Here is a 17873-nt window from a genome sequence, read left to right as displayed (position 1 = left end):
AATTCGTTACAGTTCAATCAGGAGAGGGCAGTTTAGGATATGAATTTGCTGAAAAGATCAGACTTTATACAGCAGGTACACGACATAACAATAAACAGGGGTAGAACCAGGGGAAACATACTAGATCTTGTATTTTCTGAAGACGAATGTCTAATGGATGATATATGCATAATGAGTCCATTAGGCAAAAGTGACTATGCATGCATTCAAATGATGTGAAATTGCCAAAATGAGAAAGAAAAAGACTGGTTTACCTCCGAGAAAGCTGATTACATAGCCTTGACATAGAAAATAAATATTAACTGGAAAGAGTATTTAGACATCAATAACCTGGAAGAAATGGACCAGAGGTGTTGTATGCCAATGATTTGGTGTTGATTGCTGTGAATGAAAGGGAGGTGGGGGAAAGATTCAGGAAGTGGAGAGACTGTATGGGGCACAAGGGCTTGAGAGCAAATGAAGATAAAACAAAGTTGATGGAATCTTGGGCTGGTTGTGGTACTGCCAAAGAAGAGGGACAGTGGCCAAGTGCGGTTTGCCACAAGGACGTGGGAAGTATAGTACGGCCCCCATTTATGTGTTTCTCCATTTATGCGAGCGGCAAAATATTCATTCAATAATTATCAGTTTATGCGAAATTAACTCATTTTATGCAGCTCGCTACACATAGTGGCCTAAATTCAGGGAGAAACACAATCATGCGTGCACTCCATCATTTTATGTGAGGCTGTGGTGGCCTGGCTGGCGCCTGGCTGAGAGAGAGAGAAAGAGAGAGTTCACCAAAGATCATAAAATTTTATACTTTATTCTCTACCAATATATTCATGTAATATCTATTTTAAGGTAGAAGTAATAGAAAATAATCGATTACTAATTGATTACTGACCACAAAAGTAATCAAAATAATCGATTACCGTAAAAAGTGAGTATCGCCCATCACTAGTGGATGAGTGGAGTTGCTGCCAGCTGGCTGCACATAGCTACTGCACTGCTTGTGAGTCAGTTTCAGAGTTGGGCGGTATTCCACCACTCCCGCCATTTGAACATAGTGCTCAGTCTACCCCTGGCTTGCTCTCCATTGACCTCGTGATTGTTTGCCAGTCGCACAATTTCGCTTACTTTCACATAGGCTGAGTTGCATATTGTTTGGCTGCTATTCTGCTGCTAAGTCGAGGAGGGAAACATAAGAGTATCACTCTAAAGATGAAGAGAGAAGTTATCGAGAGAAAAGAGAAACGAGAGGGTAATACAGCCATCGGTACAGCTATTGGGTTGGGTGAATCATCAGTGAAAGCAATTTGGAAGAACAAGGTGGAAATTTTGAAAAGTATCAAGGCCTATGGCTTGTTTGGCCTAGACTCTCGCAGTTACACTACAGATGATCGAGTGATAAAGATGGAGAGATTTCTGAACATCTGGATATCGAGGAAAGAACAAGAGGAGGTACCACTGGACAAGCTTCAAATTAAACAGCAAGCTAAGGCATTTTACCAAGTTATCTGTCGCACGTCGAACTCCCCTCCAGGCAAGCTTACTGCATCAAATGGGTGGTTACAGCGTTTCCTGGGAAGGAAAGGAATTCGTAATGTGAAGCTGACTGAGGAGAGTGCCTCAGCAGACAGCATGGCAGCTGGGACGTTTTCTACTTATCTGAAAGAGCTAATCAACGAGGGAGGCTATAGTCCTGACTGCATTTATAACATAGATGAAGCTGGATTACAATACAAAAAAATGCCAAAGTAAACCTACCTCTCAAAACAAATCAAGCAAGCTCAGGGCAGAAAAGCAGATAAGTCTAGAATAACTGCTCTTTTGTTGTAACTTGACTAGCACCCACAAATTCAAGCCTATGGTGGTACACACACCAAAGCATCCCATGTGTTTCAAGCACCTACGAGGCATGAGCAACGCACCTGTTTACCGAAGGGCAACCCAGAATGGCTGGATGAACTCATCAACAACCAAGGATTGGCTGTGTTTTGTGCCGGATGCAAAGTTAAAGTGTCAACAGTTGAGGATACTCTTTCAAGTTATGCTAATAATGGACAACTGCCCTGCCCACTCTGACTATCTTTTGGATCTTCACCCCAATGTCAAGACTGTTTTCCTTCCCCCTAATACTACAAGTGTGGTCCAGCCATTAGATCAAGAAATCATTGCTAATGTGAAAGCACTTTATCAAATGCATGTCTATAAGCTGCTGAGGTCAGGAACTGAGAGTGGGGAAGAAATTCAAATCATCGCTCAGGCCGACGAGGATGCTGACATTAACGACCCTCAGCGCAAGGCTGAAGATGATGAGAAAGTTGATGATCCTCAGCCACTACCCCAGGCTGACCACCAAGTGCTGAGCGTGCACCAATTCTGGCGCCAGTTCACCATTAAGGAGGCAGTGGATAATCTTCTTAAGGCATGGAACAGGATCAGTTATACTACAATTTACCGTGCCTAGAAGCCTCTCAGTCTCGTTCTAGTTAGTGAGCAGCGTGGGCAAGTGCAGAACTTGGGTGACAGTGTTACACAAGCCATAGGCAGCAAGGCAGGTTCCCAGGTTTAGTGAGGTGACTCTTGAGGACATAGCAGTGCAGCTGGTGAAGTGACTACTCCAGAAAACATCATCAGTGCTACAGCAATCGAGGACAGTCTACAGGATCAGCCACAACCCCGGCAGGTCACACATGAGGAGAGCTCGCTATGGCAAACATCTGTGCTATCTTGGCAACTGTAGATGTATTGAAGGATGTCTTAATGGCAAACGAGCAGTCAAGCATTCACAAAACAGAAGTGATTCATGCCACTGACAACACGTTTCACTTCTACAAAGAACAGCACGTGAAAAAAATGAACGAGAGGAAGCAAACATTAGCTAACAACAAAATTCGCTCGTCTTGCCCAGCCAGCCCAGCCTGCCACACCGTTCGAGACCAGGCCAGGCCCATCACACCAGAATAATGATGAAATGTCTGTTGTGAGTCATCACAATTTTGAAGGACTCATTGAAGAGGTGGATGCTATGAGGTGTTCTGGGGCAGTGTTAGGTGATAGCAATAAAGAGGATGTGGATGAGCAGTAACCTCGCCCACAGCAACGGAATCCCATCCTTCCCCGTAACTCGGTAGAATTATGGTAAACAACCATTTGTACATTGTTCTTTGTTTATTATTGTACCTTAGTTTGAATAAATATCATTGTTCTTTATAATGGAGGAGTAGTAATGCCCATGTGAGTGAGAATATAATAGGTAATCATAAGTCTAACTCATAAAGTGGAGATCGTCTGTCCACCAAACTCCATTTTTCCCATAAGGCCTGTGGTTCCATTTATATGTTTTCCATCTACTCATGCTTGTTTGCCAACCAAACTGTCACATAAATGGGGACCCTACTGTACTATAATTCCATCTTGTGCAGTGTTTGTGATAAGTGGGTGCATAAGAGATGCAGAGGTATTATAAGCAGACTGCGAGATAATGCCAATTTTGTGTGGGCAATGTATCAGCGGGAGCATGTGCAAATTGTCAGATATGAAAGGACTGATCCTACTGGTGAGTCTATCAAGTGCGTGAAAAAGTTTTGTTGCCTGGGAGACACGTTATGTGTTGAAGGTGGGGTTGGAGCTTGCCCCGTGGCTAGAGTGAGGAGTGGCTGGAAGAAGATCAGGGAGCTGTTGCCTCTACTGACACTGAGAGGACTCTCCCTCTGTGCTAAGGGATCTTTGTATGTGGCATGTGTTATGAGAGTATTGCTGTATGGGACTGAGACCTGGGCAGTAAAGGAAGAGGATACTTGCGGGCTCAAACGTACAGGAATGAAAATGATTAGGTGGATATGAAATGTGTCCCTGGGTGCGAGGCCTGGGGGAGACTAGGTTTACAATCGAAGAGTTAAGAGATAAGATGGGACTGGAGTGTACTTGGTGTTGTGATAAGGAGAGGTAGACTGAGATGGTTTGGGCATGTAGAGAGGACGGGGGATGATAACTGGGTGCAGAAAGCGAGAAGTGTTGCCGTTAGCGGTAGGGCTGCAAGAGGCAGACCGAAAAAGACCTGGACGAGGTCATTGAGTGTAACCTCAGTGTGTTAACCATACTCAGAATGTACACATGGAAAGAACATTAATACGGTATCCATGCCAAAACTATGGGAAACAATTTAACCAAACCTAATTCAACCTTTAACAGCCACTTTTGGAATTTGAACAAAATGCATTAGGAATGTCAGATATGTCCAGCTACTGGTACACATCGGCGGAATACTTATATGTTCTAAATCCTCATTTATAGCTTTCAGAGGTAATTTTACAAAAATACCCAGCAGCTATGGTGATCCAGGAAAACTAACAAGTAACCTGTGACAGACTCATTTCAACAGAAAATATGGGTAAACAGATGCTTTACTTGAAGCAGTAGAAGGGGCTTATCAATTAAGTTCATAAATTCCTTCAGTGTGTTCTCTGTACAGTATTTTCCTGACTATTCTCAGAATGGTAAATTACCTCTTCCTGATAAAAAATTTTCCATTGTTTTTATCATCACATTTCTTAAGCTGTATGGTACCGTAAAGTGGGGTGAATTCGGACTTGGGGACGACTTCGGACATTTCAGGAAAAAATGTAAACCAATTAAAATACAGAGAAATGAAAATCTGGTTGTGAAAAAAATACGAGTATTATTGAAGAGGAATGTTGTAGCTATAAGTTAGATAAAATAATAATGTAATCCCATTTACACAATTTGTGTAAATAGCCTATTCACTGAATACGTCACAAAAAAAGGCATGCTTTTTTGCATCAGTCAAACTTCTATTAAGCGTAAAGGATGGGAAGGTGTGAAGACATATGACTATTGCCAGAATGTTGCAAAAACATTTGCAATACCATACATACAGTTACTTTGGCCTCAGTGTCCATAGTTCAAGGTCCACAGGCCTAACAGTAAATTTTCTTCTTTTGTTAGACTTAATGGGGTTACTTCGGACATGATCTGGGGTTACTTCGGACAGGGAAAGGAAAAAAATATAACTTCCAACCTGGGTGTGTGCATGCGCAGACACACAGAGGCACACAGACAGTACTTCTACTTAACTATACATAGCAAGCATCCTTTCAATCTTGACAACATCTGTCACTTGCTCCCTTCTTAAGAAACCTTAACTATGTAAGGCGACAGATGTTGACATGATTTGGGGGATGCTTGCTGAGCATTACTAAGTGAAATTACTGTATATTAAAGTTGTCTTTCTTTTACTGAGCCAAAATGCCTAAGAAATACGTCCCAAAAGTGCAAAGTGAAAAGAGGACTATACCAGCAAAGTATATAAAGACTGCATAAAAAAAAAAGCCAAAGATGACATTGAAAAAAAACACCTGAGTGTGCATAAGGCAGCTACAAAATGGAACTTAAGTAAAAGTACCTTATATGACTATCTAAAGGGAAAGCACAGCAAAGCAGCTGGTGGACTGACTGTGCTGTCATCAGTAGAAGAGAAATACCTTTGTGACAGAATTATTACATTGAGCGTTTTCTCAAACATGTCAATGGAACACATAACGCGTTCATTAACCCTACCATAGATGATTGCAGTGTTGTAGACAAGGATGACATTGTTAAAAAACTGCCAGAGCCAACACCTGACAAAAAATGTCGTATGATATTCAATGTGGAGAGAGAGAGAGAGAGAGAGAGAGAGAGAGAATTATTGGGTAATGAGGCTCAACATGATCAGTAAGTTTAGATTAATAGATGTAGAAGAAGGGGATGAATAAGAAAAGTGATAATCATGTGACACAAATATCTGTGTAATTTACGGGCTTTAATTTCGCATATCATTACTATAGCAAAATGGCACAATGAGCCATAAATTACTCAGGCTGTAATGTGTTAAGTCTGGTGTTACTTGTGATACTTATATATACCTAATTAAGATTTATTTGCTTTATCTCAAGAATATCACTTTTATTATTATTAGAAGTTGTGTCACAGGTGTGCCTTACATTTTCAAGGCATCATTACATGTATTTCACAAAGAAAATCATATATTTCTTTAAGTTAGAAATGTTCCTACACATTCTGTGTACCAGAATTCAATTGTGATAAACACTTACGTGGCTTTATTTCAAACAGACATATGTGTATGTCTTCAGTGTGAGAAAAGGAGTGCAAAATAAATTATAATCTTTATTTAGTTCTATAGGGGTTACAAAAATATGTTTTTCACAGTTTCTTTTTTTAAAAACTTCCGTCAGTGTCCGAAGTCACCTCAGCAGTGTCCGAAACCATTGCCAAATAACGCACTCCCATTTAAAGGGCAAAAGCATTAACTGTCTGAAGTCACCCCACCCCAGTCCGAAGTTACCCCACATCGATTATGACTTCGGACAGCATTATAAATATTTTTTTTAAATACAAGCGGAGGCCTGAATTTTTTTCATCTGTCTCACAATAAAGCTACGTTCTTAAGCCACACATTCATGCAAGAAATAATCTTGTTAAAACTTAACATGTTGAGACTTAGAATAGGTAAAAATCGTCCGGTCACCCCACTTTACGAGACCTATGATTGCCTGTCTTACTCAACGTACTCAAATTACTTTTTGTTTCCCAAATCGATACTGGGTTAGGTTAAGTTACATGAAATTATTAAGGTAGGTACAGCTAAGCTAGGTTAGGTTAGGTTTAGTTAAACTATCTATCTATTATCTATTGCCAGATGCCATAATCCTGTAAGGGGTGGCCATTTGACTTTAAGTTATTGTTTTACGGAGAGGGGCACTAACCCTCCGCCAACCCACTTGCTGACACGTAGGGAGCATGTATGGTTTGGTTATATGGTTACCACCCAGCACTGTAAATGGTTTCTTGGTTTACAGGAAACCATTTGGCTTATCACTCAATGTAAAGCCACCTGTAAAGGAAAGAAAAGCAATAAGAAGTGACAGAAAAGATGGGAGAAATACGAAGAGAGGAGGGCAGGCACAAAAAAAGAATGATAAAGGCTAAGGAAGAAGTAGGCAGCACTACATCAAGTGAGTGGATGATGTTCGTCACCTGAACACTTACGGTAAATTAGGACAGTCTCTTCCACCATTATCCTGTTGAGTCAAATGAGCTGATACCATACCGGTACTCACAGATGTCTTCTGGATGGAGGCTTCCTCTAAGCCTGTACATCCAGCTCCCTACTACTCAAGCTAGTCATGTCACCCAGGTGGTCGAGGCGACTATACTCCAAACATACTCTATAATTATATTTTTTATCCTGATTGGCCCATAATCTAATTTCTTTTCAAAATCTATCACTGACTCTGCACTAACCACTGAATCAGGAAGACCATTCCATACATTAATTACCCTGTTACAGAAAGCATGTTTCCTGATGTTCAGTCTTGCTCGTTGTTTATAGATCTTCTTGTTATGTCCTCCTGTGGCCGAGTCTTGCTGGATAAAAATACCTCTGCGCACCTCCTTATCATAAACGCCTCTTAAAATTTTAAAACCTCTATCATGTCACCTTTTATGTGTCTATAAGCCAAAGTGGGTAAATCCAGCTTCTTTAACCTCTCCTCATACGACAAATCTCATAGAGCAGGAATCAGCATCATCGCCCTCTGCTGTATGTTTTCTATCGCCTCAATATCTTTCATCTTATAAGGACACCAAACTAGATTAGCATATTCAATATGTGGTCTAACTAGGGCAGTAAACAGAGGTTTAAAGATTTCTTCATTCAGAGCACTGAATGTTCTTCTTATGAGGCCCACAATCTTGTTTGCTTTATTTATTTTCTCTGCCGTATGTTCTGAGAAACTTAAGTCACTACCGTATCAGTCACCACACCCAGGTCTTTTTCGGAATGTATTTCTTTCATTTCTTCCTCCATTTTATATTTTCTTTTTTCAAAATTTGTCCTTCCAATCTTCATATAACTGCATTTTTGGGGGTGGAATTCTTGAGACCATTTTCTGATTACTACTATATCCTCTTCCATCTTGTTAAAATCGTCATCATAAATTTTTCTAAAAATCACAGCATCGTCAGCATAGAGATAGACATCGCAGTTCCTTACTACATCAGGCAAATCATTTATGAATATTTCAAATAATGGCAGTCCCAGCACAGATTCCTGTGGAACACCACTCACTACTTCACTCCAGGCGGAAGCCACACCATTAACTATCACCCTCTGTTGCCAGTCACTCAAAAATGCCTTTATCCAACCGAGTATATCTCCTGTAATGTTATATCCTATGATTTTTTGCAATAATCGCTGATGTGATAATGTATCAGAAGCTTTCATAAAGTCACAGTATGCAATGTCTATGGCCCCACCTTCATCCAGTATTTTTGTCCATTCATCAATAACTTTTATTAATTGTAGTACTGTTGATCTTCCAGATATAAACCCACACTGTTTTTCACTAAATTGCTTGTTTCCTTCTGTATGCTTCATAGTTTTTCCTCGTACCAAGGACTCCCAAGATTTTGCAGATGATACTTATCAGGCTAACTGGTCTATAATTCCCTGGGTCGTTCCTGTCCCCTTTCTTATAATTAGCCGTAATATTCACTCTCTTCCAATCTTGGGGGATTTGATGACTCCTTATTGAATGATCAAGTATGATTTGTAGTGGGTCCAGTATAGTTTCCACTACCTCTTTAACAATTCAGGGATGTATTCCATCAGGCCCCAGTGATTTATTTTGCTTGTTTATTAATTTCTTTCCTTACATCCTCCCTTGTAATCTCCGCAATTTCCAGTACTGGAAATTGTTTTCTTGTTACTGTAGGGATATCCCCTTCATCTCTTGTAAAGACACTGCTAAAGTATTTGACCAAAATATCTGCCATTTCCTTGTGGTCGCTAGTTTTGTTCTTCTCCTCCTCATTAGTACATAGGCCCTAGGTCAGATATGTTTGATTTATGTTTTGTCTTGGACTGGACATACTTCCAAAATACTTTTGGGTTATCCTTAATGTTCCTTGCTATGTTGCTTTATTCTTCATCTCCTTTCTACTTTCCTTCCTCACCTGATTATTCGTTCACTTATACTCTAGTAGCACTTCACCATATTTTCTATCCATATCTCTATTGTCCTTTCTCATTTTCTTCAGCCTTTCCCATAACCTTTGCTTTCCTTTTTTCTTTTTCCATAGTTTTCCACTCATGGGTAAGTCACAGTTTGTTTGCTTCCCATGGCCAACTGTACCTTTAATTCTCTGCATAGTATGCATTCACTGATTGCCTCTTGAAACTTGTATAGAAATCTTTTTCACATCTCATCCATGTTGTGTGTCCCGTATCTAAATACTGTGTCCAATTTATATTCAACTTTCTATTCAGTTCTTCATAGCTAATTTCCTTTCTCATAGAGACATCTAGCATTATTACATTCTCGCTCATACTGTTTTACATCACACTTAAACAGAATAAATCTGTGATCACTCCTTCCCAATGGAACTGTTATTATTATATTACCCACCAAACATTCATCATCAGTAAATATAAGATCTAAACTACTTCCTTGTACTGTACATTACCTCTAAATCTTGTTATATCCTGAACAAGCTGTGTAAAGTACGGTAGCAGTCCCTTACTTTTTCAACTAGTTCATAATAAAAGGTTTCCTCAGTAACTGATACAGCACAGTTCTCCCAATTTATTCCTGGCACATTAAAATCTTCTATCAAAACTTTGTTTCTAGCACCTTTATAGTTGCTGATTTCTTGCATATGCTCCAGAAAATTACCACTGTTCACTGTGTCACTATTGGGCTTCTATATATTGATAAAATAAGCATATCACCATTGTCGCTTTTCATTTTAACATCAATATATTCACAAAAACTTTTCTCAAACACAACAGAGGCATAAAAGATTCCTTGTTGTACATAGAATAGCAGCCCTCTTCCTTCACCACCCTGTGAAACATTTTTATCAAGTATATCATATCCTTCAATGTGAAATTCTACTAATAATCTCTCAGCTCTAAAATTCTTAGATTTTACCTTCTGTAAGGCAATCACTATCTATCTATCTATCTATCTATAGCCCGACGCCCTAATCCCGCAAAGGGTGGCCACAGACAAAACGCCTCCAAGTCGCTCTGTCACCCACCATTTGACTACCCTCCCCCCAGCTCACCCCCCCTCCCTCATATACCTCTCAACTCCATCCCTCCACCTCATCCTCGGTCTACCCCTCCCTCTACCTCACCTACATACACCCTCTTAGTCAGTCTTTCATTCTCCATTCTCTCCACATGTCCAAACCACCTCAGTGTACTTCTCCTAATCTTCTCACATCCACCCCACAACATTCCTTCACTTCTTCATTCGTCAACCTGTCCCTCCATGTCACTCCACAAGCTCCTCTCAAGTAACTCATTTCCACTGCTCTCACTCTTGACTTGTTCCCCTCTTGCAAGGTCCACGCCTCGCTTCCATACGTCAGGGTAGGGATCACAATACTATCATGCAGTGACTTCTTAACTTCCATACTCACTTCCCTATTTCTCATCACTGCTTTCAGTGAACCAACAACCTTCCTTCCCTGCTGTACCCTTTCACGCACTTCAACTCCCAAAGTTCCATCCTTACTCATCACACTACCCAAGTACTTGAATGCACTCACACTCTCCATATCCTCACCATCCAACCTCACTGTACATTCTGTGACTTCATTCCTCTCAAACACCATAACTTTACTTTGGTTTACATTAACTTTCAGCTTCCTCCTCCTACACACTGTCCCAAATTCATTCACCAAACCTTGCAACTCCCATTCATTTTCACTCAGCAATACTGTATCATCAGCAAACAACAACACCGGAATCTTCCAAATCTCACCCTCATTCATTAGAGCCACCTCCACATCCACTGCCCTACCCTGCACCTCCTTTACAACCCCATCCATGTATATATTAAACAGCCATGGAGACATCACACAACCCTGTTTCAGCCCCACATTGAGCTAAAAAAATTCACACAGCTCACCATCCACTCACACCGTAGCCCTAGCTCCTTCGTACAAACTCTTCACAGCATTCAACAATTTCCCATCCACTCCATATATTCTTAATACCTTCCACATACCTTGCCTATCTATTCTGTCATAAGCTTTCTCCAAGTCCATGAAGGCGGCATACACTTTCCCTTCTCTAAATACTACTCCACTAAACATCTGAGAACAAATATCTGATATACACACCCTTTTCCCTTCCTAAATCCCCCTTGTTCTTCTCCAACTAGCTCCTCTGCCATATGCCTAACCCTATCAATGAGTATACTACCATATATTTTACCAGTCACACTAAGAAGGCAAATACCCCTATGGTTACCACATACTTCTCTCTCCCCTTTTTCTATCATGCAGTATAAAGGAACAATTATACCTGATTTCCAGTCCTTTGGAACCCTTCCCTCTTCCCAAGCCAATCTACACAACTTCCATATCCACTCCACAACAATCTCATCCCCATACCTCAGCATTTCACCACACACTCCATCAATTCCTGGGGCCTTCCCCAACTTGATCTTCTTCATTGCTTCCACTACTTCCGTCCTACTGATCTGTTCCTCCCTCCTCTCATCTCTCCTTCTCCCAGCCATTCCCCAACCACTTATACTCGCACTGCTGTCACTCTCTACATTCAACAAATCCTCAAAGTGCTCCTTCCATCTCCTCAATTTCTCTCTCTTCTCCACCAACAATCTATTATTCCTATCTTTCACTCCCCTACTATTTCCCCTTTCACACTGCCTTACTTTCTTTACCTCCTTCCAAAACAATTTCTTACTCTCCCTCCATTTCACACTCATATTCCTTCCAAACTCTTCATCCACTTTCTTCTTACTCTCCTTCACCAGTCTCTTCACCTCCCTTCTCCTACTCACATATCTCTCTCTCTTCTCTCTCTCATCTTCTCCCCTACCTCTACTCGCTAACCATTCACTATATGCCTTCTTCTTTTGTTCCACAGGTCGTTTCACCTCATCATTCCACCATGCTGTCCCTTGTACACCTTTGCATCTCCTCCTCACTCCACAAACCACCTCACACGCTGCGCCTATCTCTTCAGTAAATATCTTACATACGTCTTCCACTCCTTCCATCTGCTCTAGCTCGTATCTTCCCAATCTTTCTTGTACTATGCTCTTATACTCTGCCATTTTCTCACTATATTGCAAATTCTCCACTCTTCTCACAGGAGCTGTTTCCTCCTGTCTTCCCCTTCGTCTCCTCAACCATTTTCTTTGCAGCTTCACCTTGGCCATCACTAAGTGATGGTCCAAGACTCCATTCCCCCACCCTCTTGCATCCAACACTTGTCTTCTCATTCGCTCATCCACACACACGTAGTTTATCATTGCCTTTCGTTCAACAAGTTCACCATCCATCCTCCTGATTACTCTCACATGTGGAGGAAAATCCATATCCTTAATCCTAGTTTTTAATTCATTTAGCATATCTACAGTAAGTACATCTACATTACTAAACGTAACTGTGATATTTTTACATCTAGTGTCGTAGGTGGTGGCAACCATCATCCACTCACTTGATGTAGTGCTGCCTACTTCTTCCTTAGCCTGTATCATTATTTTTCTGTGCCTGCCCTCCTCTCTTCCTATTTCTCCCATCTTTCCTGTCACTTCTTATTGCTTTTCTTTCCTTTACAGGTGGCTTTACATTGTGTGACAAGCCAAACGGTTTTCTGTATGCCTAGAAACCATTTACATCGCTGGGTGGTAACCATATAACCAAACCATAAGTGTTCTCTACATGTCAGCAAGTGGGTTGGTGGAGGATTAGTGCCCCTCCCCATAAAACAAATAACTCAAAGTCCAATGGCCACCCCTTACGAGATTATGGCGTTTGGCAATAGATAGATAAACAGACATTGTTACTTTCATTTCTTACTGACTGCTGACTCCTTCTTTGTTCTCCCGATCCTAAGGTGCCTCACCAAATTCCCTCCTCCTCACCTTCAAGATGTAGTGGTTCCATGGATCTCCTCAAACTACATAAAAATTTCCTGACTTCCTTTCCCCCTCATTCTTATCCCTTGCTTCCTTTCTTAGATTTGCATCAGTCTTTCTTTCAACTTTCGTCATGTCTTGTGTAATGCTCACTTTCCGATACACTGAATTCTTGGCAGTTTTCAACTTGTATACCCTTGACAGTATTCTATTTTTTAGGCCTCTCTGAACAGTCACCAGCATAGGCCTGGGCTTTTTCTCTTGTCCCATCACACTGGGTTCAGTGTATTGCCCAATCCTCCAGAACATGACAAATTCATTTCCTCACATATTTCAGTATATAAATACCATCTTATCATGCTCAATTTTTTCACTTCTTATTTATACCTTTCTTCACCGAGCAGGTATGTTGAACAATACTAAATTATTCACTTGATCCATCCTATTCTGAACCACCTGAGTTACATCTTTTCCGGCTTGCAGGGATTGTGCTTGACGAATACTTAATTTCTCTGCTTCCTCCTGTGCCACATCTCTATATGTGCGAGACAAATCAATTTAACACCTGCGAGTTCACTCTTAATACCTTCTTTCACTTCATGACTCATTTCTTCCTTAACTTCCTCAAGTATGTTTCCTTTAATGGATTCCACCTGGTTAGCAACTTCCTGGCTAATGCTGACACTGCTATTAACCATCTCCTCTTTTATTGTTCTATAGCCCTCAGAAACATCACTTTCATGAGTATCCATTCTTTCCTCAATTTATCCTGCTTGACTGAAAGTTTGGATACAGGTATATGAGAGACCACTTTACCTACTACCACATTGCACTTAGAGCAATACCAGTGAATAGAGATGGCATTATTCTCCTTTAGAAACTCATACAGTCTCACTTACATCTTCACATTTGATGTGGTGACACATTTCACCTAAGTCACATCCCAAGGCTTTTTCTGACCGAAGGACTATAGCGTTGCATCCTGGACATTTGTTGGTTCTTTGTTTACCTGCACCTCCATCTTGCTTCTCAGTCAGCTGATCACCTTGACTGGGTTTTATGACGATTTTTTCTCCTGCATCCACACCTTTCTCCTTTCTCCCAGCTTGTCTAACTAATGTTTGGACCTTACTTGCACTCATCTTCACTATTCTCAGCACAAACTAGTAAAAATATGGGCACAACAGGTACATAATGGGCAATATGCCAGAGCTCTCTTAGACATGTCCGACCTCGACCACCGTCAAACTTATCCTTCAGTGGATACAGTGGACCATAGCTTAAAACAATGGGGAAACAGATTTCGCATGAAATGTTTCTTTACCATCTCAGAAATAATCAGAAAATATAAGATAATCAGGAAGAAGATCTACTAGAATTATTCTACTGTTTATAATAAAGCACGTTTACCAAAACATAAAGGTCGCACCTGTTTGGTAAAGAATCAATCATTTACCTAGCACTGGTCTTAAAGGTCTACCTATCTATTGCCAGACGCCAAAATCCCGCAAGGGGTGGCCATTTGACTTCGAGTTATTTTGGGTTAAAACTGCAAAATTACCTTATGAAACTCTATTTATACAAATGCCAGACCATGGCTAAACCCAAACAGCATCACTAAATCATTAACTCTGCCCATGTTATAGCAACCTTAACAACTCTATATAATTTCAACTAAACGTTGTTACTCGCCCAGTCGGCTTTTACGGCAGTAACAACAAAATCATGCAAATATAAACAATTAATTAGATTAAGGCGCCTGGCAACAGATAGACAGATACAGGACGCTTACCAGGTTTCAAGTGCAATTTCCCACAACAAGCGGTTGGCCGAGTATCGTCCAAGACCTTACACTTTACAGGTACCTTGTTTACAGAAGCAAAATCATCGTTCCACTACCTACTTAATCCTCAAGATTTCGCCTACATAATATCTTCACGTTTCCAACCCTTACTTTTTCTCTGTCAATAGTCTTCTCATTATTATCTTTCCGCTCCTCTACTTTGCTCTCCAGCGTCGACGCCATCTTCTGCGTGTGTGTATGTTTAGTGTTTACAGCCAGCAGTGTTGCCAACCCCGGCCACATCAGTTCAGGTCAGTTGATAGGTGAGGAGTATTGCCTTTTCATCGGCACTCCTCTTGTCAATTCATTTTTCTAGTTTATTATTTTTCTCGTGTTTTGCTCGTGTCTTTTGTTTTGTTTTGTTTTGTATTTTTTTTTTCCTATTCTTTGCTATTTGTTAACGTATTCGTCTTTCCTTAATTTCTCTCTTTTCCTCCATATATGATGTAAATAGTCTTTTGTTCTTCCTATATTTTCTTCACTAAACAGTAATTGTCCTATTAAATTGTTTTCATTTCCTATATAAACATGTCCCTACTTGCCTAAACCTATTTTCCAAGAAGTAGGGACGGAGAGACGCCCTCCCTTAAATTCTTAGAAACCTAGGGATTTTGGGCATTCAATGGTATGTAGTAGTTTTTAAGAGTAACAAAAAAGGAAATTTCTTTTACTATGTGCAAATATAAAGTTCCTCCTTATTCATTTTCTTCGATGAAAATACAACAAAACTCCCTGGATGTGCTGTGCTGAGCTTTAAATAACTGAAATTTTCCGGACTAAGAAAAAGCGAAATGGCTAAATTAAACGAAGCAAAACACAAAGGCTGTATGTCATGTGGGAAACGGATAAAAACCACTGAGCTCTATAATATGGCGGGGCAATCTCCGCAGCGAGTGTGTGACTTTGGCCGCCACATTGAAACACCCGCAATCGTCGCCTCCACCGTGGTAATGCTTGCTGTTTCTGATTCACTGTTGCTTGCAGATGCTGAGGAGTGGCCAATGGAAATATATTTTTAGCTGCGCAATGGACTATGACACTATGTTTTTTCGAAGTCATCGGCTGATTTCAAAAGGCGCGGGCTTCGGATGCAGTAGAGCTCTATAGTATGAAGAAGCTATCTCCGCCGCGAGCGTGTGGTTTTGGCCACCATATTGAAACAAAAGCACTCAGATTCAAATACTTTCACAAAGCAGTGGTTATTGTAATGCTAGGTGTTTTAAGGGCCGGCTTCCTGTCTCGTAAACGCCTAGTGTGTAGCGGGGTTCTCTTTCTAGACCGGAGCTTAGACAAATAGGAGAGAGGTAGGACACAAAAACTCCAGGCGATAACCTTACACGTGTATTACTCGGTCAGACAAGGGAATCAGCAGATGTTACAGACACGATATTCTGGGTGATCATAAACTCTTATAACTAGATAAGGTTAGTAGTATCTCGCAGGATACTGTTTGGGAATACAGTGAAAACAATACTGGAGGCGGAATGTTCTAAATTAGAGTGGTCCACGGCCTTTAAGCGAGTGGAGATGCTAGAGCTATTTCTCACCAAGAAGGAGGGGGGGTGTAAGGCACAGGGGTCTAATTGTGATCATGGTAGTATGAGATAGAGTCTAATGGTAGTGTGTTCACTTTGTTATTTTCTACTTGTAAGTTACTTTTGGTCAATTCCCGTCACTTACTCCACGGCCCTGGTGTTTATCTCATTACTGTATAGCAGTTCACTGTGTCTATTCTTCTTTCTAACACTTAGGTCTATCACTGTCAATTCACTATTCCACCTCGGCACTGCTCGATCACTATTATTACACAGTCACTATGGTTCATCTGGCGCCAAGGGTGCGGCTGAGGGGCAATGCTGCTCCGCTAGTGACGGAGCTGGGCACCACCAGGAGTCTCCGTGCTCATGGGGCACGGGATCACGCGCAGGGGCGTTTGCTCTCGTTCGAGGCTACGGGTGGCGAAGAGGCCCGTACTCTCAGGGCTGGGGACGGGTGCGGCCCTCAGGACTGGGGCCGAACAATTGCCTGAACCGGTCGTTCGGGCTCCTGACGGAGGGGGAGGTCCTCTGCCGTCTCGGCGTAAGGAGTTCCCACCTGGGCGTTCTGGGGAGGGTCTGGGGTTCCCGAGGACTGCAGTCCCCAGGGCTGGTCGGCGCCGACAGGAGGGCGCTGCAGCACCAGTCTGCATCAGGGTCTGTCAGGTGGGTCTCCTCCTGAGCCAATCGTAGGGAGCAGAGGCCAGAGGAGACTACAGGGCCTCTCCAATACTCCTGTACGCCCTCTGCACTGGGGGTTGGGGAACAAGCGTCAAGCTTAGGCGGCTCTTGGCCACTTCCTGCTGTAGGGCCTGGCTACTGGCCATGGCTTCCTAGGGGCGCGGCTACAAGTCGCTAAGGCCTGGCTACTGGCCGTGGCCTGAGAGGGTGAGTGTCTGCCAGCAAACCCAGGGACACCTTTGGAGCAGCTGCCGTCTGACGAAGGTGGGAGCAGCTACAGGCCGACTCCTGCAGGAGGGGTGTAGAGCGGCTACAGGCTGACTCAGGGAGAACACCTTCGGCGCAGTTACTGGCTGTCTGACGAAGGCGGGAGCAGCTACCGGCCATCTCCTCGTTACCCTCAGAGCAGCTACAGGCCATCTCCTTAGCATGGGACAAGCGGCTACTGGCCGTCTGACGAAGGTGGGAGCGGCTACTAGCCGTCTGATGAAGGTGGGAGCGGCTACCGGCCGTCTCCGGAAGGACACCTTCAGAGTGACCACAAGTCGTCTCTTGGCGAAGGCGGGAGTGACTACTGGCCGTCTCCTTATTACCCTCAGGACGGCTACTGGCCACTTCCTTAGCGAGGGGCAAGCGGCTATAGGCCATCTCAAAGAGGAAGACACCTTCAGAGCGGCTACAGGTCGTCTCTTTTGGGGTGCTGGCAGGAGCTGGATAGGCAGCTCCACCCCTTAGCTGGTTGGTGAAGGCTCGCCCAGAAGGTAGTGCAATATTCCTGCTATGGCGACAGCGGGCAGGCTCCGGGTCATAGGGGCCCGCGGCCAGGGCTGACTTAGGCCGTTG

At 42.3% G+C, this 17873-nt stretch overlaps 1 protein-coding gene across 1 annotated transcript in view; it reads right to left on the bottom strand.

Moving 5' to 3' along the window:
* The window catches only part of Bin1 (histone deacetylase complex subunit SAP18), a 153962-nt gene extending 138962 nt beyond the window's left edge, over positions 1-15000 (bottom strand). Inside the window, exon 1 of the mRNA XM_080276418.1 lies at positions 14926-15000. Coding sequence (XP_080132544.1) covers positions 14926-14997 — 72 coding nt within the window. The 5' untranslated portion in view covers positions 14998-15000. The remainder of the gene's footprint in view (positions 1-14925) is intronic.
* Positions 15001-17873: the final 2873 nt, after the last annotated feature.

This window comes from Coenobita brevimanus, chromosome 65 (genome assembly GCF_032717465.1).
Source record: "Coenobita brevimanus isolate Jiangsu-jjx chromosome 65, ASM3271746v2, whole genome shotgun sequence".
Lineage (NCBI taxonomy): Eukaryota > Metazoa > Arthropoda > Malacostraca > Decapoda > Coenobitidae > Coenobita > Coenobita brevimanus.
Note: the sequence above shows the minus strand (reverse complement) of the source record. Positions and strands in the feature narration are given on the sequence as shown.